This window comes from Poromitra crassiceps, assembly GCF_964638095.1.
Source record: "Poromitra crassiceps genome assembly, chromosome: 25".
Lineage (NCBI taxonomy): Eukaryota > Metazoa > Chordata > Actinopteri > Beryciformes > Melamphaidae > Poromitra > Poromitra crassiceps.
In genome coordinates this window covers 4,144,924-4,166,408 of record NC_139649.1, presented here as the reverse complement: position 1 = coordinate 4,166,408, position 21,485 = coordinate 4,144,924, and the positions used below count along the sequence as shown (strand labels likewise).

Sequence of the window (21,485 nt, the reverse complement as noted above, 5' to 3'; positions counted from 1 at the left end):
CATTTCACCGCCAGGCACTCTTTCTCTACTGTAGAGTAGTTCCGCTCATGTTTCAGCAGTTTCCTACTGATGAATGTCACCGGGTGTTCGTCCCCGTCCACGATCTGAGCCAGTACCGCTCCTACTCCCGTACCGGAGGCGTCTGTGTGGAGGACGAAGGGTCTGGCGAAATCGGGGGCTATGAGTACCGGCTCTCGGCAGAGCGCCTCCTTCAGGGCACAGAAGGCGGCGTTAGTTTCGTCCGTCCACTGGACATGATGGGGCAGCTTCTGGCGCGTCAGGTCGTATAAGGGGGCTGCTATGGTGGCAAAGTTTTTTACGAATTTCAAATAGTATGCTATTAGGCCTAGGAAGGACTTCACCTGTTTTTTCGTGATGGGACGGGGCCAATTCTGTATTTTCTCGACCTTTTGGATCTGGGGTTTCACACACCCCCGGCCTATCGTGTAACCCAGATAATTTGTCTCCGTCCAGGCCAATCGACACTTCCGGGCGTTGGCTGTGAGTCCGGCTCGGCGGAGGGCCCCCAGTACCGCTTCTAGATGTTCCAGATGTTGCTCCCAGCTGCTGCTGTGTATTACTATGTCGTCGAGGTAGGCGGCGGCATATGAGCGATGTGGCCTGAGGATTCGATCCATGAGGCGCTGGAACGTGGCCGGGGCGCCGTGTACGCCAAAGGGGAGGACGCGGTACTGGAAGAGGCCGTCTGGGGTCGCGAACGCGGTCTTGGCCCGTGCCCGTCTGGTTAGGGGGACCTGCCAGTATCCTTTGGTGAGGTCTAGGGTGCTGACGAACCGAGCGGGGCCCAGCCGCTCGATTAGTTCGTCTACTCGGGGCATCGGGTAGGCGTCGAACGTCGATATGTCGTTTAGCTTCCTGAAGTCATTGCAGAATCTGAGGCTCCCGTCTGGCTTCGGCACAATGACTATGGGGCTGGACCAGGGGCTGTGAGACTCTTCTATCACTCCTAGCTCTAGCATCTTCTTTACCTCCCCCCGGATCGCTTCTCTTCGGGCCTCGGGGATGCGGTAGGGCCGCAGTCTCACTACTTTCCCCGGCGTCGTCTCAATGTCATGTTGTAGGGCGTGGGTCCGACCGGGCAGCTCAGAGAAGACGTCCTGGCTCCGTCCTAGGAGCTCCTTGATGTCTTGTATTTGCTCGGGACCCAGGTCCTGGCCGATGTCCACTGGGACCGTCTGGGGAGGCCTGGTTTGGGTGCGGGTGAAGAGGGCCCGGGGGGCGTGTCTCTCGGCGTCGTGCCACTGTTTCAAGATGTTGATGTGGTAGAGTTGGTGGCCTTTCCTCCGCCCCGGTTGACAGACCCGGTAATTCACCGTTCCGACTTTCTCCGTGATTTCAAACGGGCCCTGCCATTTGGCCAGGAACTTGCAGTCGTGGCTGGGGACCAACACCAGGACCTTCTCGCCCACCTGGAACTGTCGGGGGGTGGCACCTTTGTTGTAGGTGCGCGCCTGGGCTGCCTGGGCCTCTTCCATGTGCAGTCGCACCAGCGGCCACACTTTCTTTGCTCTCTCCTGGAGCCGCTCCACATGCTCAATGACGCTCCGGAGGGGGGAGGGCTGACTTTCCCACGCCTCCTTGGCCAGGTCAAGGAGGCCGCGGGGGTTCCGGCCGTAGAGCAGCTCGAAGGGGGAGTAGCCGGTGGACGCTTGGGGCACTTCGCGGATGGCGAACAGCACATAGGGGAGGAGTTGGTCCCAGTCCCTCCCGTCCACGTCGATCAGCTTTTTCAGCATTTTCTTCAGAGTCTGGTTGAACCTCTCCACGAGGCCATCTGTCTGGGGGTGATACACCGAGGTTCTGATGCGAGTGATTTTCATCCATTTATATAGGGCCGTCATGACCCGGGACATAAAACAAGACCCCTGGTCCGTGAGCACCTGCTCGGCTATGCCCACCCGGCTAAACAACATGAATAGTTCTCTGGCGACATTCTTAGCGTTAGCGGTGCGTAATGGAATTGCTTCCGGGTAACGTGTAGCATAGTCAATGATTACCAGTATGTACCGATGTCCTCGGCCTGACTTCGGGAGTGGGCCCACGATGTCCATGGCCAGCCGGGCGAACGGGACCCCGATAATGGGCAGGGGAATCAGGGGGTTCCGGTACAGGGGCCGGGGGGCCGTTTTTTGACACTCGCCACACCCACGGCAGAACTCCTCAATGGCCCTCTTTAGGCCTGGCCAATAGAACCGGTTTAGCACTCGATCATAGGTCTTCTGTACCCCTAAGTGGGCCCCCAATTGGTGGGTGTGGGCCAAATATAGCACTCGTGACACATATGTTTTAGGTACTAATAATTGTTCCAAAATGTCCCCCCCCTGAGTTTTGGTGGCTCTATACAATAACCCATTTTTAACAACAAAATGTGGCCATGTTTGCCCCACCCCGGGACAGCGCTGTCCATCGATGGCGGCGACGGCTCGGCGGCCGGCGTCCAAGTTCGGGTCGGCCCACTGGGCCGATGCAAACTCTCCGCGAGGCGGAGGTCCTGTGGCGTCCGGGAGCGGAAACTCAGCGAATGGGTCCTCTTCTAGAGGGGGCGTGTCATACTCTGCTGGACCGGCCGGACCTTCCTCAGCGGCTGAGCTTTCGGACCGCGGTCCTTCGGAACCGGGCCGGAAGGCTGGGCAGGCGAGGCGCTGACGGGGGACCTGGTTTCCCCTCGGTTTCCCTCGTCGGGGGGGATCCGGGCGACGGCCGGGACTCCAGTACCGGCTGAATAGGGGGCAGTCGGTGCCGATTAGGAGCGGGACCGGGAGGTTGGGCACCACGCCGGCGGCGACTCTCACCTCGCCTCTCGGTGTCTGAACCCGGACATAGCTGACGGCGTAGCTTTTCACGTCCCCGTGGACGCAAGTTACCGGCATGGTCTCCTTCGTGATGACCTCCGCGAGGTCGGCCCGGACGAGCGTCACCACACTGCCGGAGTCGAGGAGCGCATGTGTGTCGGTGCGTCCCACCCGGACCGGCAGGGTCGCCTGCTGGCGAGGGGAACCTCCTGTGTGGAGGGAGGGTTGGGGTTCGTCGCCGGGGGCGGAGGGCCTGGAGACATCACGGTCGGGGCAGGTCCAGGAGAGGTGGTCATCTTGACCGCAGACGTCGCACCTCCTCAGTGGACGACTTCCTCGGTCTGCCAGAGGGCGAGGACCGCGCTGCGCGGCGGCCGGTGGCGGCGGCGGACGGCGGCGGCTGTCCCGGCCGGGTCTGTCTTGAGTGGCTGGCTTGCGGAGGGGCTCGCTCTGTGTGGAGCGCATCAGGTCCGCGCTGACTTGGTGATTTTCCAATAATGCCACCCCGGCGTTCAGCGAGGAGGGGCTCACCTGGGCTGCATATTTTCTGGCGTCGGGCGGCAAGGAGAAGATGCACCGGTCTATGATGAGTCGTTTCTCTATTTTCTTTATCAATTCTTGTACCGCCTGCTGTAGTTCCGTTTGGCTTTTTAATAGCGCCAATAGAGCCTGTGCCGGCTCCATATTGCGTGAGGTTGGCGTTGAGTCAGAGTGCCTGCATTCTCCACCATATGTGGGAACTCTGATCCAAACCAAGACACAGAAGGCAGGTATAAACGCACGGAGCGTTGTTTTATTCAAACGATAACTAAAGTTCTTCCCTTATCGGGGCAGGTCCATGAAAATGATACTATGCACAGGAGGGTTTGGCCAGTGGGCCAACGCAGGGGAGTTTTCCCCTCAACGTTGCCAGGGCTCCTTTCCTCTCTTAATTGCTCCAGTAACGTGCCTGCGGACGAGAGGAGACATCATCGATCAGCGGACATCATACACTATTATCATGTGCTTTAAGGAGAGGAGTGTAAATGAAACCTACCGCCCGACAGCAAGGAGCGTTCCCTTCTCGAGGAGAGCCAGTCACACAGTGAACCGTCAGAGCGGAGGCTGTTGTCTAGGTGCGTTGATTAGTGATCTATCTCAGCCGGGTGAGCCGTGCCTGACAGCCCACGGCTGTTAGCGGTCCCACTGATTCAAGATATAATTAGGGACATACCTATCCTCGATGATGCGGCCTAGACAGCGTTTCTGTTGGGAAACCCCGGCTCTGACGTCACTGTGGTGTCTGGCCGTCCTCCCGCTCTCACCTGCTGCGGGGTAGGCTGACGAGACTCCACAATACCTAGACTGGATATATATTGCAGATATCTGTAATTCAATTCTTCCTAGTCAAAAATAATATTTAATATTTCTGAAATGGCATTCTTCCTAGGACAAATGACCTCACTTTTGCCATTCATATGCATGGGGTTTCTCAATATAGAAATATCTACAATTCACTTGCAGATATCTGCAACTGGATTATGACCAGTTGTAATTCCTTTTTTCAGATATCTACAATTTAATTCTGCACTATAGGAATAATACAGTACCAGTTCAAGATCTCTTTCATTCCCCATAGTTTTAACTAGTCAGAATGAGCTGTAGATATCTGAAACTGGAATTAGGAATATGTATAATTTCATTGCAGATATCTGCAACTGAATTCACACCATTTGTCCTATAGGAAGAATCATGTGAATATCTGAAATGTTATTTTTTGACTATAAAAATGACTGTAGATATCTTAAATTTAAAATTACATTGATATCTGTAATGGTAATTCTGGCTAGGCAAACCTCACAAATAAATGTTAAAATGGCTTATCATACTCCTCTCCATTTTCTGGGTCAAATCATGTCTTCCTCCACCCTCTTTCCTCCCCCTACTCATAATCTTAATCTTCCTCTCCCTCAGTATTCCCCTTGCTTTTTCATTTCCTCTCCTTCCTCTCGCTCCTCGGATCCTTAAAGCCTTGCATCCTCTCTCCTCCTTTCCTCTTCTCTCCTCTTCTCCTATCTCCTCTCCTCTCCTCCGCTGGCCTCTCCAGTCTCCTCCAGTAATGCTCTCTCCTCCTGCATCACAGGTGAATCTCCTCTAGGGGGCGAGGGAGCAATGTGGCCAGACATGATTCTCCTGCTCTGCTCTGTGTCGGCCTAACCCGCTCTCACCAATCTGCGCCCAAATCACATGACTTTACACGTTCAAATTGTGTGCAGTGAATACGCCAATTACCAATTCTGTGTGCAGGTGATACACCTCGCCTGGGACACGTGTGCAGCAACACGAGTGTACCGTAAAGCTAGTTCAAGATCCAAGATATTTATTGTCACTCCGTTTTAAAAGTACAAAAATTCTTAACATAGGGGGCGCCATTACAGCTCAGTGGGATCAGGATTGAACACGGCTCCCAGGTGTGAAAGATTAAGGTTTTCTACCCACTTCCACTCCGACCACCGCACCTACACGCCGCCTTATTTCAACGTCAAGCTACTTCCTGGTTCAAGCTCCAGACTCTTTAGGCGTATCCACTGCAGCTACTTCCTGGTTCTAGCTGCAGACTCTTTAGGCGTATCCACTGCAGCTACTTCCTGGTTCTAGCTCCAGACTCTTTAGGCGTATCCACTGCAGCTACTTCCTGGTTCTAGCTCCAGACTCTTTAGGCGTATCCACTGCAGCTACTTCCTGGTTCTAGCTCCAGACACTTTAGGCGTATCCACTGCAGCTACTTCCTGGTTCTAGCTCCAGACTTGTTGGCGTATCCACTGCAGCTACTTCCTGGTTCTAGCTCCAGACACTTTAGGCGTATCCACTGCAGCTACTTCCTGGTTCTAGCTCCAGACTCTTTAGGCGTATCCACTGCAGCTACTTCCTGGTTCTAGCTCCAGACTCTTTAGGCGTATCCACTGCAGCTACTTCCTGGTTCTAGCTCCAGACTCTTTAGGCGTATCCACTGCAGCTACTTCCTGGTTCTAGCTCCAGACTCTTTAGGCGTATCCACTGCAGCTACTTCCTGGTTCTAGCTCCAGACTCTTTAGGCGTATCCACTGCAGCTACTTCCTGGTTCTAGCTCCAGACTCTTTAGGCGTATCCACTGCAGCTACTTCCTGGTTCTAGCTCCAGACTCTTTAGGCGTATCCACTGCAGCTACTTCCTGGTTCTAGCTCCAGACTCTTTAGGCGTATCCACTGCAGCTACTTCCTGGTTCTAGCTCCAGACTCTTTAGGCGTATCCACTGCAGCTACTTCCTGGTTCTAGCTCCAGACTCTTTAGGCGTATCCACTGCAGCTACTTCCTGGTTCTAGCTCCAGACTCTTTAGGCGTATCCACTGCAGCTATTTCCTGGTTCTAGCTCCAGACTCTTTAGGCGTATCCACTGCAGCTACTTCCTGGTTCTAGCTCCAGACTCTTTAGGCGTATCCACTGCAGCTACTTCCTGGTTCTACTTCCTGGTTCTAGCTCCAGACTCTTTAGGCGTATCCACTGCAGCTACTTCCTGGTTCTAGCTCCAGACTCTTTAGGCGTATCCACTGCAGCTACTTCCTGGTTCTAGCTCCAGACTCTTTAGGCGTATCCACTGCACGCAGTTTGAACGTGTGAAGTTGTGTTATTTGTAGTGAAGAGAACGAGCTTCTTGGCCCGTATCCCTCCTCCTCCCCCACTAATGTGTTTTCTCTTCTCCCTCCCTCCCATCCCTCCTTCCCTCCATCCTTCCCTCCATCCTTCCTCGCTTCCTCCTCCTGCCTCCTCTCCCATCGTTCCCTCCCTCACATTATCCTGCCATCCCCTCCCTCCCTGGCTGTTCTCTCCTCCTTACCAACCCTCCCTCCCTCCCTCCCTCCCTCCCTCCCTGGCTGTTCTCTCCTCCTTACCTCCCCCCTCTCCCTCCCTCCCTCCCTCCTTGGCTGTTCTCTCCTCCTTACCTCCCCCCTCTCCCTCCCTCCCTCCTTGGCTGTTCTCTCCTCCTTACCTCCCCCCTCTCCCTCCCTCCCTCCCTCCTTGGCTGTTCTCTCCTCCTTACCTCCCCTCCCTCCCTCCCTCCCTCCCTGGCTGTCGTCGCTGTCGTCGTGTCTGTGTGGACCCTCAGAGCAGCGCCAGGATCAACATCTCAGAGGGCTCATGTCCGGAGAGGATCATCACCATCACGGGGCCCACGGACTGCGTGTTCCGAGCCTTCACCATGATCACGTTCAAGCTGGAAGAGGTACACACACTCTGCGCTCACTCTCACACCTGCCACCACCATTTTCACCTGAGTCAACTCTCCACCCACTTTGTATCATATATCGTCTCGTTCATATAAGCACATTGGCAGTGGTTTTCCTTCTCTCTCTGTTTACCTCATGGAGAAAATGGGGTCTAAAACAACGTTCCAAAGTTAGGCTACATTTTGGTCAGGGAAAAAAAACATTTTCAAAGGGGTCAGTTGACCTCTGACCTCAAGATATCTGACTGAATATGGGTTCTATGAGTCTCCTCTTTACAGAGAAGACAGCATTTTTCCACAAGACACTGACGGAGCCACTCTCTTTCTCACACTTTACTCACTTTACCTCTCACTCTTTACTTCTTACTTTCCTTTACATCATTTCTGTCGCACATACACAGGCACACACACACACACACACACACACACACACACACACACACACACACACACACGCACGCACACAGACAGCTCTGAGCTCCCACTGGTGTGAGTTGCTTTGAGTGAAGTGTGTAACCTTTAGCTGCTCTACAACATGGCTGCTTCTCCCTGGCAGGGAGCCATTTATTATATCGAATGCGACTGCCTGACCTCACTCACACTCACACACACACACGCGCGCACACACACCTACACACATGAACACACACATATACACGCGCGCACACCCACAGAGGCACACACACACACGAGCGATGTTTTGTGTGGAGAATTTGACATGTACCCTTCCTTCCATCTATCCTTCCTTCTCTCGTCCTCTTCTCTCCATCCTTGCATCATTCTTCTCTCGTCCTCTTCTCTCCATCCTTGCATCATTCTTCTCTCGTCCTCTTCTCTCCATCCTTGCATCATTCTTCTCTCGTCCTCTTCTCTCCATCCTTGCATCATTCTTCTCTCCATCCTCTTCTCTCCATCCTTGCATCATTCTTCTCTCCATCCTCTTCTCTCCATCCTTGCATCATTCTTCTCTCCATCCTTGCATCATTCTTCTCTCCATCCTTGCATCATTCTTCTCTCGTCCTCTTCTCTCCATCCTTGCATCATTCTTCTCTCCATCCTTGCATCATTCTTCAGAGTGAGTGACAGTGAGACTGTAGCTTTCCTCCATGCTGCATGTTAACACATTGCATCTGTAGTTGAACGTGACAAGACAAAGCATTCTCAGCATTCTCAGCAGCGCCCCCTATAGGCTGACTGTTTCTCAGGACCCCTTGGCGTTGATGAAAGTAAATCAACTCACTCAAAAGTCAAAATCTCAAAATACTTATTGCCAACAACGTGTAGCAACGACATGTGAAGGGTTCTCCGCCACACATATGTGCATACGTACATACATACATACATACATACATACATACATACATCTCTCCAATTATAGTGAGTAGGTTGACTGTAGACAGCAGAGTGACTCCATGTGGGGCGGGTAAATTAAATCCAGACTTCCGTCGTTTAAATCTTAGTGATGCTGATGAGAAAACAAGATGGATGTGAAGGAGAGGAGAGGAGAGAGGGAGAGATGTGGACAGATTTACAGAGCAGAGGAGAGGAGAGGACAGAGGAGAGGAGAGGAGAGGAGAGAGGAGAGGAGAGGAGAGAGGGAGAGGGAGAGATGTGGACAGATTTACAGAGCAGAGGAGAGGAGAGGACAGAGGAGAGGAGAGGAGAGGAGAGAGGAGAGGAGAGGAGAGAGGGAGAGGGAGAGATGTGGACAGATTTACAGAGCAGAGGAGAGGAGAGGACAGAGGAGAGGAGAGGAGAGGAGAGAGGAGAGGAGAGGAGAGAGGGAGAGGGAGAGATGTGGACAGATTTACAGAGCGGAGGAGAGGACAGAGGAGAGAGGACAGAGGAGAGGGAGAGATGGGGACACTCACCCAGTAGCCTGGCTGGGTGAGTGATGTCACAGGTGTTATAGGCCCAGATGACTTTTTATTGAGCATGTGCCACCTGCTTAAAAAAAACAGTCTAGATGCAGCTAAGTGCGAAAAACAAAAGAGAATCATATTCCTACATACCAGTCCTCCCTGCACAGTGCATTTAAAGAGCAGCGTGCAGGTTGGACACCACATTGCATTAATATGACATTTGATTTAAATTCATTTCATATGAATGCAATGTGGTCTCCAACCTGCACGCTGCTCTTTAAATGTGACTTGTGGTTGAAATTGTAGACTGTGGAAACCCTGGGGATCGAACACAGCTGGTTACACGCTCCACCCCGACCACAACAACCGTACTGGCCACCGTACTATTTCCAGAGCCTATATGACGTGTGTAACGTTGATACACACGCACACATCTACAAACATGATGATGCAGCATATGGTTCAGAAACGTGATATTCTACAGATCAGTGCATTGCAGAAACGCACAATGTGACATTTTCTTCTGGCGAGCAGGCAGGCTGGACAGAGAGAGGCAGATGCAGGCAGGCTGGACAGAGAGAGGCAGAGGGAGAGACTTTAGAGGAGTGAGGTAGATAAAAGAGAGAGAGATAGAGAGAGAGACAGAGAGACAGAGGGAGATAACAGAGCGAGCGAGGCAGCTAAGGACAAGAGATAAAGAGAAGGAAAATAAAACAGAACATGACACACAGGAGAGAGAGAGAGAGAGAGATGTGGAGATAAAAAGATGAAGAGAAACGACGCTGAGAGGATTAAAGAAAATGTGTAATGATAGCAGAGAGGGCGAGAGAGAGATGGAGGGAGAGAGGGAGGAGGAGAGAGAGAGTGTGTGTGTGTGTGTGTGTATGTGTGTGTGTGTGTGTGTGTGTGTGTGTGTGTGTGTGTGTGTGTGTGTGTGTGTGTGTGTGTGTGTGTGTGTGTACACAATACACATACGTCATGATTAAGTGAGCGTACGTATATAGAGAGCCAAAGTGAAACGTCACTTCCTGCTTTCTCCCTGTACCAGCGCTGCAAAAAATATGAAAGGCGGTGGACAGAGAATAAGGTTACTTTTTTGATCCCGTTTGAATTGTGCCACGGGGTGCCAACGCTAATTTTGTAAATTTAAAACATAACTTTGCATGTCAAGAAAGGCACAGTTTGTCGTCAAACTGAAACATAGGAGTTAGTTTCGTATAAAAACTACATAGCTCGTGGAAGCTCGTGGCATGTCGCCGGTCTTCAGCTTTGCCGGTAGAGAAAGTGATGTCACTTAGGCGACAGTGTATGTAGTCTTTCTGATTTATAACAGTGCAACAGTTTCCGGCTCTCTATATGAGCCATGCCATCAAAACCTCACTCCAGCCAGGTACCCAACGCTGGCAACCCTGCTCTCTAGCTCACACCCCGGACTGCACAACATTTTGTATGTGCGCCGAGCGAACGACGCCCCCTGGCTGTCAATTAGAGCGACGAAAACATCAAATAAAAACAGGCAAAACGCTAACGTATGAGGTTTCCACATGACGTGATGAAATATGTGGCGTGCACAGGAGGGAGGCCATATTTCATTGGGCTCACGTTGGTCTGATGGGCAACACCTGACAGGCTCTGCTGCTATTTACTGTACATCTCAGAGTTCGGCCAGGACTAATTGATTGAACCAATCGTATTATTAAGGCCGGGTGATTTAGGCCGCTATTTATTACCTGAGTTAATTAAAGGGAGAGAGAGAGAGAGAGAGAGAGAGAGAGAGAGAGAGAGAGAGAGAGAGAGAGAGAGAGAGAGAGAGAGAGAATGACTGGAGACAAAGAGAGAGAAAGTGGCATAGAGGCATTTGGCCATAGGGCAAATATAGTCTGTGATCTGCATCGGAATTAAAAGAATGGCAGACAAGTCTGGAAGATGTCTGTTCAATCAACGCTAACCTTTCACTGGCTGGAGCACTGACCTCAGAGAGAGAGAGAGAGAGACATAGGTAGGGAGAGAGAGAGACATAGGTAGGTAGGGAGAGAGAGAGACATAGAAAGAGAGACATAGGGAGGGAGAGAGAGAGACATAGGGAGGGAGAGAGAGAGACATAGGGAGGGAGAGAGAGGAGACATTTTTCTCCATGCATATTTTTTGTTTGTTTCCATGTCTTTTCTGCTGAGGTGACATACTGAGTTTTCCCACCTCACCCACACAGTCTAAATATATTCTCCTTTTTTTTTGTTTTAGCATTTTCATATGTGCCAATAAATAAACAAACTCTGGAGAACATTCAGAGAGAGAGAGAGAGAGAGAGAGTTTTTCCCTCTGTCTGTGCTACCATGTACAATGTGCTTTGGCAATACTGTTATTCACCATCACTATGGTCATGCCAATAAAGCCTCTTTGAATTGAATTGAGTTAGAGAGAGATTTGAGGACAGGGATCCAGAGACTTAACTAGGGATGACATCACTGATGACACAATGCCTATGACATCATCAGTGATGTCACAATGCCTATGACATCATCAGTGGGACAAAAATTGAAACAGACAGACAAACATTGCCCACTTGCTCCCTTTTATAGATATATAGATGGATGGATAGATATGTAGATAGATAGATAGATCGATCGATCGATCAGTCAGCACTTATTAACAGCTGTTTGCCAAAGGAATATGTTTGATACATTTTCTGTATCTCTATAATACACATCTTTCACCACTAGGTGGACCTTTGTGAGGCTGAAACCCTGTTGAATAAACCAAATGCGCTCCAATATTTTGAATGTCAGACCTGGGTCATATTATCAACGTACAGTATTAATTGTGTTTACTTCAGGACAACTGAGATATATTTTCGGAAAGGTTAAAAACAGAAACGGAAACTAAACTGATTCTTGATTCTCTTTTTTTCCTTGCCTAAACTTTTGGCACTCATGGAATCCTCCCGTGTGCCCCAGCAATTTCCAATGAAATAGGCTCAAAACCACTACAGTACTATTCTATTCAGTACTATTCTAGTACACTACAGTACATGTTTATTTTTGCAAATATGATTTGACCCTCCTGGGTTTAATATGAAATGAGACTTGTTTTCAGATGCACTGATTTGACTGGGCTAATCCCTGTGTGCTCGCCAGCAGATGTTACCAATTAAAGCCAAAAGCACATCGGGGCAGCACAGATCAGCAGTGTGGGGCCTAGCTCCCCTACAGGCAGGCTGAGGGATGACACAGCACTAAGGGGAAAGTACAGTACAGGCTCCTTGAAATCCTCGAAATTTTGTGAATTTGAGAAAAGAACTCGAGCCCTTGAAAGTGTTTGAAAATGGCCATAAACAGACATGGATGATTGAAAGTGCTTGAATGAATCTGTCTTCTTTTATTGTGCTCTTACATGCTTTGTGTCCTTTATAATTGTGTATGTGACATCTATGATTGATGATTGATTGATTGATTGATTGATTGATTGTCCTCAGGACCTGACAGCGTTGGTGGCTAACGGCACGGTGAGCAGCAAGCCTCCTGTCACGCTGCGGCTCGTCATCCCGGCCAGCCAGTGTGGCTCCCTCATCGGGAAGGGCGGCTCCAAGATCAAGGAGATCAGAGAGGTGAGTCTTCTCTCCAGCAGCATCTCACACTGGAGATCAGAGAGGTGAGTGTTCTCTCCAGCAGCATCTCACACTGGAGATCAGAGAGGTGAGTCTTCTCTCCAGCAGCATCTCACACTGGAGATCAGAGAGGTGAGTCTTCTCTCCAGCAGCATCTCACACTGGAGATCAGAGAGGTGAGTCTTCTCTCCAGCAGCATCTCACACTGGAGATCAGAGAGGTGAGTCTTCTCTCCAGCAGCATCTCACACTGGAAGACTGAAAGGTGCCCAGGCACAAACTGCACTACCGTGCCTTCCCAACAGGAGGAGTCTCTCTGTTTTTATCCCTTTCTCCTGCTGTGCTCCCAATTGGTCTCCCAATTTAAATCAAATGGAAGTAGCGGCCTCAGTTTTAAAGCCAGAGTGAAGTATCTGATGTGATATGAAACTGCATGAGACTGTGTGTGTGTGTGTGTGTGTGTGTGTGTGTGTGTGTGTGTGTGTGTGTGTGTGTGTGTATATGTGTGTGTGTGTGTGCGTGTGCGTGTGCGTGTGCGTGTGCGTGTGTGTGTGTGTGTGTGTGTGTGTGCGAGCAGACGACAGGTGCCCAGGTGCAGGTGGCGGGCGACCTTCTCCCCAACTCCACAGAGAGAGGGGTGACGATATCAGGGAGCCAGGATGCCATCATCCAGTGTGTCAGACTCATCTGCACTGTCATCCTAGAGGTGCGTGTCTACCAGGGGTGTGTGTGTGTGTGTGTGTGTGCGTGTGTGTGTGTGTGTGTGCGTGTGCGTGTGCGTGTGTCAAAGACCGTATCAAAATATGGACGTAGGGGCGTCCATAGTGTAGTCTAGGACCCGGGTTCAATTCCTGTTCCGGCTTGATCAGACGTTCCTTCAGAGACAATTGGCTGTGTTTTTGGGCACTAGCGCCTCCTAGGGGGTGAAAAGAAGCGGCTGTCGACCGCACATGTATCTACAACTCTACCCAGAGTTGGGGAGGGGGGGGGGGGGATAACTATACATTAAACAGAGCAATAAAGGTGATTCTTTGTCAAGTGAAACTCCCACGAGCATTGTATAGAAAATCTGCCTCTCCACTCTCTATTACTTTAAGATGACATAAAAGTGTTTTTTATGAGATCGTCAACCTTTCCAATAATTTTCAAAATGGAAAGTCTGAAATCTATAATTCATGATTGTATTGTAATTAATGGGAGGCAGCGGTCGTTAAGACGCGCTCGTCTCAGACATCACGAGTGGAAACAGAGAAATCAAAGGCTTCGGGCGCTCATTGGTATTCCCAGCACCTTCATCTGGGACGGGGGAAAAAGAGGAGTGAGAAGGGGAAAAGCAATAAAAACACTGACCTCAGCTTTGATGTGATAGAGTTGACTCTGTCAAAGTCTGTCCAGTCCTACTTTCTTTTTATCTTCAAACAATCCTTTTGATCTACTTCTGCCCCGCGACCTGTCCAGGCCAGTGCCTCATGCCCAGTGTTGGGAGTAACTAGATGACTCGTAACTGTAATTTAACTACTTTTTGCAGTAACTAGTAATCTAATTCCTTTTCCAATTGAGAATTTAAATGGGTTAGTTACTAATTACTTTAGGGCGTGAAAATACCGGAGAACTGGTATCTGATCATCAGACCTAGTCTGGGGAAAGATTCCGCCGCCCTGCACAGCAAAGATTTCCCACACGCAGCTGCAGTCAGAGCCCCAGAGGCTAATGACCTTGAGTAGGCTATAAGCCCCAGAGGCTCATGACCTAGAGTAGGCTATAAACCCCAGAGGCTAATGACCTTGAGTAGGCTATAAGCCCCAGAGGCTCATGACCTTGAGTAGGCTATAAGCCCCAGAGGCTAATGAACTTGAGTAGGCTATAAACCCCAGAGGCTAATGACCTTGAGTAAGCTATAAGCCCCAGAGGCTAATGACCTTGAGTAGGCTATAAGCCCCAGAGGCTAATGAACTTGAGTAGGCTATAAACCCAAGAGACTAATGACCTTGATTAGACTATAATCCCCAGAGGCTAATGACCTTGAGTAGGCTATAAGCCCCAGAGGCTAATGACCTTGAGTAGGCAATAAGCCCCAGAGACTAATGACCTTGAGTAGGCTATAAGCCCCAGAGGCTAATGACCTTGAGTAGGCTATAAGCCCAAGATGCTAATGACCTTGATTAGACTATAAGCCCCAGAGGCTAATGACCTTGAGTAAGCTATAAGCCCCAGAGGCTCATGACCTTGAGTAAGCTATAAGCCCCAGAGGCTAATGACCTTGAGTAAGCTATAAGCCCCAGAGGCTAATGACCTTGAGTAGGCTATAAGCCCCAGAGGCTAATGACCTTGAGTAGGCTATAAGCCCCAGAGGCTAATGACCTTGAGTAGGCTATAAGCCCCAGAGGCTAATGACCTTGAGTAAGCTATAAGCCCCAGAGGCTCATGACCTTGAGTAAGCTATAAGCCCCAGAGGCTAATGACCTTGAGTAGGCTATAAGCCCCAGAGGCTCATGACCTCGAGTAAGCTATAAGCCCCAGAGGCTAATGACCTTGAGTAGGCTATAAGCCCCAGAGGCTCATGACCTTGAGTAGGCTATAAGCCCCAGAGGCTCATGACCTTGAGTAGGCTATAAACTCCAGCTTCTGTTTTTAATAACACAGTTGTAAAATCTGCAACACAGCAACATAACAGGTCCAACAAGTGCTAACACATTCTATCACAAATGAGCCCTGCAACATGAATCTGAGGCAGCGCTGCAGTCAAACCTAGTGTAGATTCCACACTTTGTTAGGTTGTCATGTCTATTTATTGTACATACATTGACACTTAAAGTGATTCTGATTTGTACCTCGCATCCTCTTCTCTCCTTCCCTCTCTGTAGTCTCCTCCTAAGGGAGCAACGATTCCATACCGCCCCAACCCCGCCCCAGGGACCATGCTGCTGTCAGGGAACCAGGTACACTGGAGACGCCGCCGATGATGATGATGATGATGATGCCATTATCACAATATGATTTTTTGCCGATATGAATATGAATTGTGTAACATTAACAATATATCGATGTTATACGATACGGCACACCCCTAAAACACACACACTGGCTTGTTAAACGTCTACGCGATGTGTTGTGCAGTGTGAATGGGAGCTTCCGCCACCCAGCCCAAGTAACCCAACAGAGACCAAACCAGGCTTTCTTTCTCACTCATGTTTATTCATACAAATCATCACTATTCATCTGCTAGAAGCACACACACACACACACTCCTCTGTGTGTGTGTGTGTGTGTGTGTGTGTGTGTGTGTGTGTGTGCGCGTGCGCGTGCGTGCGTGCGTGCGTGCGTGCATGCGCGTGTGCGCCCGCATGTGTGTGTCTGTGTTGTTCACCAGCAATCACGATCATCTTCTGCATGCATATGAATGAATGAATATGAATATGCAACATCTCCTCATTAGAGCCCGTTCCACAATAGAGGATTAATTTGGGTGATTCTGCTTTTTAACTAAGCAGAAACTTTATAGCTGCCAGTCATTTTGAGGGGAATTCCACCAACAATTGACTTTTAGGTTGTCGAGGACAATACTTTTAGTTTGTTTTCAGTTGAAAGCAGCGTTCACTCACTCAAATCTGTGCAAAATCATATTTAATGCAGGCTTTCGGTCATAGACCAAATCATACCAAATGATATTTTCACAAGTAAGTTTTGAGAATGAAATGCAGTCCTTTTACCATAGAAATGCATCGTCTGAGATGGTGGAAAGGACATTTTACTGTATGCAGCTGCTGGTTCATAGCAGCTGGCGGGGGTGGAGTTTCTGCAGGTAGAGAAAATGTATATTTCTCTGTGTGGAAAGCCTATAGAGAAGGTAAGCCCTATCTGCTTACATTACTGAGATGGTAATGATACAAAGCCTCCCTTTAAGTAACTGCAGTAATTAAGTAAATACAGTAAAGTGCTGCAGCTGCAGTGAGCTGAAGGATAATGAGAGTGAAAGTGCTTTTGGCACATTTGGCTTTGACTTCCAACTGAACATTTGAGCCCACTTCATAGAAAAGACACATATATATTGTGTATCACCATTCAGCCTAAAAATACTGAGATATTATGATTATCGGTCCATATCGCCCAGCCCCACTGCCTTAACAAGCTCAGTCAGGACGGTCTTGGTTGGCTGGAGCTGATGCGCCTGATGGAGCCTACTGGCCACGTTGTGTATTTGTATCGGCTTGTATCGATCTGTTGTTTCGTTCCCTGTGCAGAAATGTGGTAAAAACAATCATCTAAAAGAAGAAGCTGCCAGCTCAGCTTTTACCAATGCAGCTCCACACTGAACTCTGGTGCTTCCTGTCACATTGCCGTACATTTTAATTGACTGCAACTGCTGGTCAGCTTCATCACATGAATGCCACTTTCTCTAGATTGCAGTGTCCACTTGAGCCGCTCTAACAGCCCAGAGTCGATTGCATAATTGCTGATAATTGATTAGCATTGATTATGTAATGAGATAATATGATTAGAGTAATGTAGTCACGACTGGAAAAGAAAATCAAGTGGCAGGCACACTACTAGATTTATTTACACCAATTAAGAAGCTAGTGTGCCGTGCAGCACCGTTGCCAGACAGAGCTCCTGCGTCGTAGACCTCCGTGGTCGGAGAAACCCCTTCATTTGAACTTCCGCGCCTGATCTTCTAAACCGGGTTGAGACCGTTTAATCGGGGCTGAATTTGGACGATGCAACATTGACCCGGTGTAGCCCCAATTAGCGCTTTCCACACAGTTTGTACAAAACCGAGGTTCAAATCCTGCCATTTTTAAGATTTTTCCCCCCACTAGGTTTTTCAAAGCACCTTTGGGGGCTCTGGAAAGTTTTCAGGGACAGAAACTCGGATGCTTAATTGGTGGAAGAAATCTTGCTGTGTGCATTCAGCCCGAGCGCTGCCTCGCAGCTTCAGCGGCATGCAGGCTGGCATGTGGGCAGTTCAAGCGATGGAGGATCTTCCCTGAGAGAGGCAGGAGTGAGACTGTGTACTTGGCTACACGTCATTGGACTGTAACGGAGATTGTGTAGAGAGAGTGACGTGCCCGTGGATGTCTCTCTGCGTAACTGTTTGGGGCAGCAGGGTGTCTGTGGCCGACCCCTGCAGGGATAGAAGGTGCAGAAAATGTCTTTGGTAGAAGTTCAAGTCACCTGCAGAAAAATGAGTGTAGCCTACTGTACCAAACATGGAGAACCTCCTATTCACCTTATTCCTGGACTTACGTTTCCCATGATTCTCAGCGGTTGCCGGTTGTCGACTTCCTGTTTACATTTTTTTCACTAGCAAGGACGTGCGCGCCGCTGTCAAAGAGTGGGAACGTTTGGCTTATTTTATCCGAAATGGCTAAAAATAGTAACGTTGTGTGGTTGCATAGTGGCGATATTTTACAAAAACGAGGTGAATGTCAATTCACTCGTGCTGTATGGGCTTATTTTAGCCGAAATGGCTAAAAATAGTATGTGGTTGCATAGCGGCCGCTTTTGTTTTGAAGGCTAAACGTCCAAACCGGAACTCTTATTATTTGGTCATTGAACGCAGCTTTAGCGGTCTCTCTCTTTCAAGATTCAAGATATTGTCACTCCGTTGTCCAATTATGCACGTGTGAAATTATTGTGCTGGGGGGCTCCATTACAAGACATAGGTAGGTACAAAGTCATAACAATTATTCTGATTATTTTCAGTCTCTTTCGCTATGAACGGTGCTGGGCGGAAACAGGCAACCGGCAGCTGGAAACAGGGAAGGGAGGGTGTCATGGAAACAGGGAGGGAGGGTGTCATGGAAACAGGGAGGGAGGGTGTCATGGAAACAGGGAGGGAGGGTGTCATGGAAGCGCCCACGGTCTCACCAGGAAACTCGTGAATAAGTTGCAGCCAGTTGTGCCCATTTGACCCACTGCCCCCTCAGCTGACATGACCTTTGACCCTCTGTCCCCTCACCTGACATGTGAAATCAATAGGCTATTACACTGTCAATAACACAAGGTCACTTTATCTCCGTGGGTTCATCACAAAGTCTGTTGCTCTAACCGTTCGGTAATGTGACTAACTGGCTTATAAAAAAAATCAATTCAGCCAGTGGCAGTTGATGTTCACTCTATTGAATGGGTAAAATGGCAGCCAATGGGATCAGTAAACGGATCTGAGATGACTCGATTCAACCGCGATGACAGCCGAATCATATCAAACCGTTAGTTATTTATTTATGATGAACACCAAGATGTCAGCTGTATGGCAGAGGCTCTGCTTAGGGCAATTTTGGAGGCTAACACGGTGCCAACACATCGCACCTTTTATCATTTACTGTGTATACGAGCCGCCGTGTGACAACTACATTTCCCCTAAGGGAGCAGCACACACTATCCATTCTATTGTGTTTTGTTGGAGCTCATATCTCCTGCGCCAAATAGGCAGGAAGCGCTCATAACTCCTCCGCCAATAAACAGGAAGCTAAATGGACTTCTCATCTCTTTTGGATTACTGGCTTTGATTCATGCTGCCTATACTGTAAAACCAAAGAGCAGTAACTTGTGTGAGGAGCGAAACGGAGAAAAATGATTTCGACGCTCATCTCCTGCCCCCACTAAAGTATTTAATGGCATTTGTATACACAGTAGTTACCTTTGTAGTGCAGTATGGATATTTCACCTGAAATATAAACGTTAATTAAAATTACAGCATAGCACACAGAAAAATAAATGCGCAATCTGAAAATGAAAGGGGAAAAAGGTTATTTCGTCGGATGTGAATGATGGCATAGTGGTGGAAAATAACCAAACTCCATACGGTAGTACTGTCGATGTTGTGCAATTGCAAATAAGACTATACAAGGGTAGATCAAAATAAACACAATAACTGGATCATATCTGTCCCAAAGCTGTGTCTCAATAACTGTGTCATTTCTGTCCCATAGCTTTGCTTATATAGATAGATCGATAAACAACAGTGCAATATCTGACTTATAGCCTTGTTTACAATCCAGTGTGGTTTACATAATAGACTAGTGTACATATGTATATGTATATAATTATTATTTATTCCTTCTTATATTATATTATTTATAGCGGTCTCTCTATATAATGTAAATAGCAGCTAACTTGCTTTATATAGGCTACCTTTGATCACTGTCATTGTTTGTTTGCTTTAGCTTGTTTTTTTGTAAGTACATTGAGAGCAACGTATACCGGTCCGGTCCGGAGTCCAATTCCCTGTATGTCTACATACTTGGCCAATAAAGCTGATTCTGATCACAATGCTGGGGTAAATGAGAGCACAATGGTTCTTTACAGAACCAGAAATTGTTCTTCTATGGCAACATGGCAACACTCTGAACCACCATTTTTGGTTGCAGTTCACACCTTTATTTTTATGTGTGTATAGATCCATAAACCTTGGCAGGGGGCAAATACTTAAAGTTTCCACTTAAGCTGTGTTCACACCGAGATATTTATTTTTCTCTCTGTCGCTCGATTCAACCCTTTGGAATCGCTCTGTCGCTCTGTTTAAATCGCTCATCAACAGGCACAAGAATTGACGGACATCTGGGGGCTATAACGTTACGCAATGTCATGATGTTTGGCCACTACGAGCCACCGTAGTTGTTTACAAGCTAAGCCTATCAGCGTGCTCCTAACGCGAGCTCTAAAACCGGTAGTACAGACTTCACTTCATGTCAGCTGTCAGCCTGTAAATCAGCTGTCAATGCGGTTTGTTGCCACACAATAAACCAGCGGTTTGTTCCAAGCCAGTGTGATCCTTGACTCGCTCTCACACGGCAGCCAATCAGCATTGAACAGCGAGCGACTGATGCCAGCGTAATTTCGCTCGAGTTGGGATATTTCACCTCGGGCGACGAGCGAATTTTCGCCCTATCGCTCTGTCTCTGTCGCTCGGACACCCGGCGATTTTTCTCCCGGGCGAATATACACTCAATCGCTCGTTTGCATTGACTTTGTATGTAAAGAAACGAAAAACTTAAATAGGTCGGTGTGAACGCACCTTTTAGTGAAATGATCCAGCTGTTTGGGTTTTCCTTGGTGTAACCTGAGTGCTGCCTGCTTGTGTCTCCTGTGTGATGGTTGTGAAGGTGTTTGAGGCGTCAGACTTTGGCTCTCACCCCCTGTTCTCTATGGCCCAGGGAGGAGTGGACCTGCAGCAAGTGAGTATGGCCGCCTGGGGTCAGGGGTCATTTGAGGAGAAACTAAGATGTGAGCATAAGTGTGACCAACTGCAACCAATGTTCCTTCTTTATTAGCCACAGGAAGTGATTTTAAAAGATGAGAAAGACAGTTGTTGGGTTTTTCTTTGCTTTCCACCCCATCCATGTCATGTTCATCTCCCAGCAAGTTCAAAAACATCAAAGCATATGGAGAGGCCCACTTCCACATGCAATATATTCACTTTGAACAAATAAATTGCTTCCTCACTGTGCCTAAAAAGTGAAGGACCCCCTCTGTGACTCGTTCAGCCGAGGACACGAATTGCTTACTGTCCTCGATAAAACGGCCTAATGTCTTTCATTTTTGTGCGAGATCGATCGGCGCGTCTCGTCTCTTCTCGGAAGGAAACTCATTTGTTGCTCTGAGCCTGGTAGTTAAACAGCCTGCGGCTCCCTGGAGGCGGGGACAGAGCCACACCACTCAACATCCAATCACACTGTCGATTCACACCTGGCCGCGGGGCGCAATGACATCATCAAAAACAGACGGTCACAACGGTCACAAAGGATCCTGGATCAACACCTCTGCACAGTCAGGGAGGCTCCAATCCAAATGTGCCGGACTTCTCCACACCTGCAGACTGTTAGCGGCTCCAAATCCACAATCCATCCAGTCCACATGGGGCCTGGAGCGGACTTTCTGCACACCTCCAGAGAGGTCTGCACCTTCCGCTTGGGGTGCGCACTTCACCACACTTCACTGATTTAATTAATTACCTTTAGTTCA

The 21,485-nt window shown here is 48.7% G+C and overlaps 1 protein-coding gene across 1 annotated transcript in view; it reads left to right on the top strand.

Annotated features, from left to right (window-relative positions):
- The window catches only part of pcbp4 (poly(rC) binding protein 4), a gene marked incomplete at both ends in the record, with an annotated part of 71,260 nt that overhangs the window by 20,478 nt on the left and 29,297 nt on the right, over positions 1-21,485 (top strand). The window contains 5 exons of the mRNA XM_083660635.1: positions 6,937-7,053; positions 12,391-12,522; positions 13,099-13,227; positions 15,386-15,460; positions 20,627-20,698. Coding sequence (XP_083516761.1) covers positions 6,937-7,053; positions 12,391-12,522; positions 13,099-13,227; positions 15,386-15,460; positions 20,627-20,698 — 525 coding nt within the window. The remainder of the gene's footprint in view (positions 1-6,936; positions 7,054-12,390; positions 12,523-13,098; positions 13,228-15,385; positions 15,461-20,626; positions 20,699-21,485) is intronic.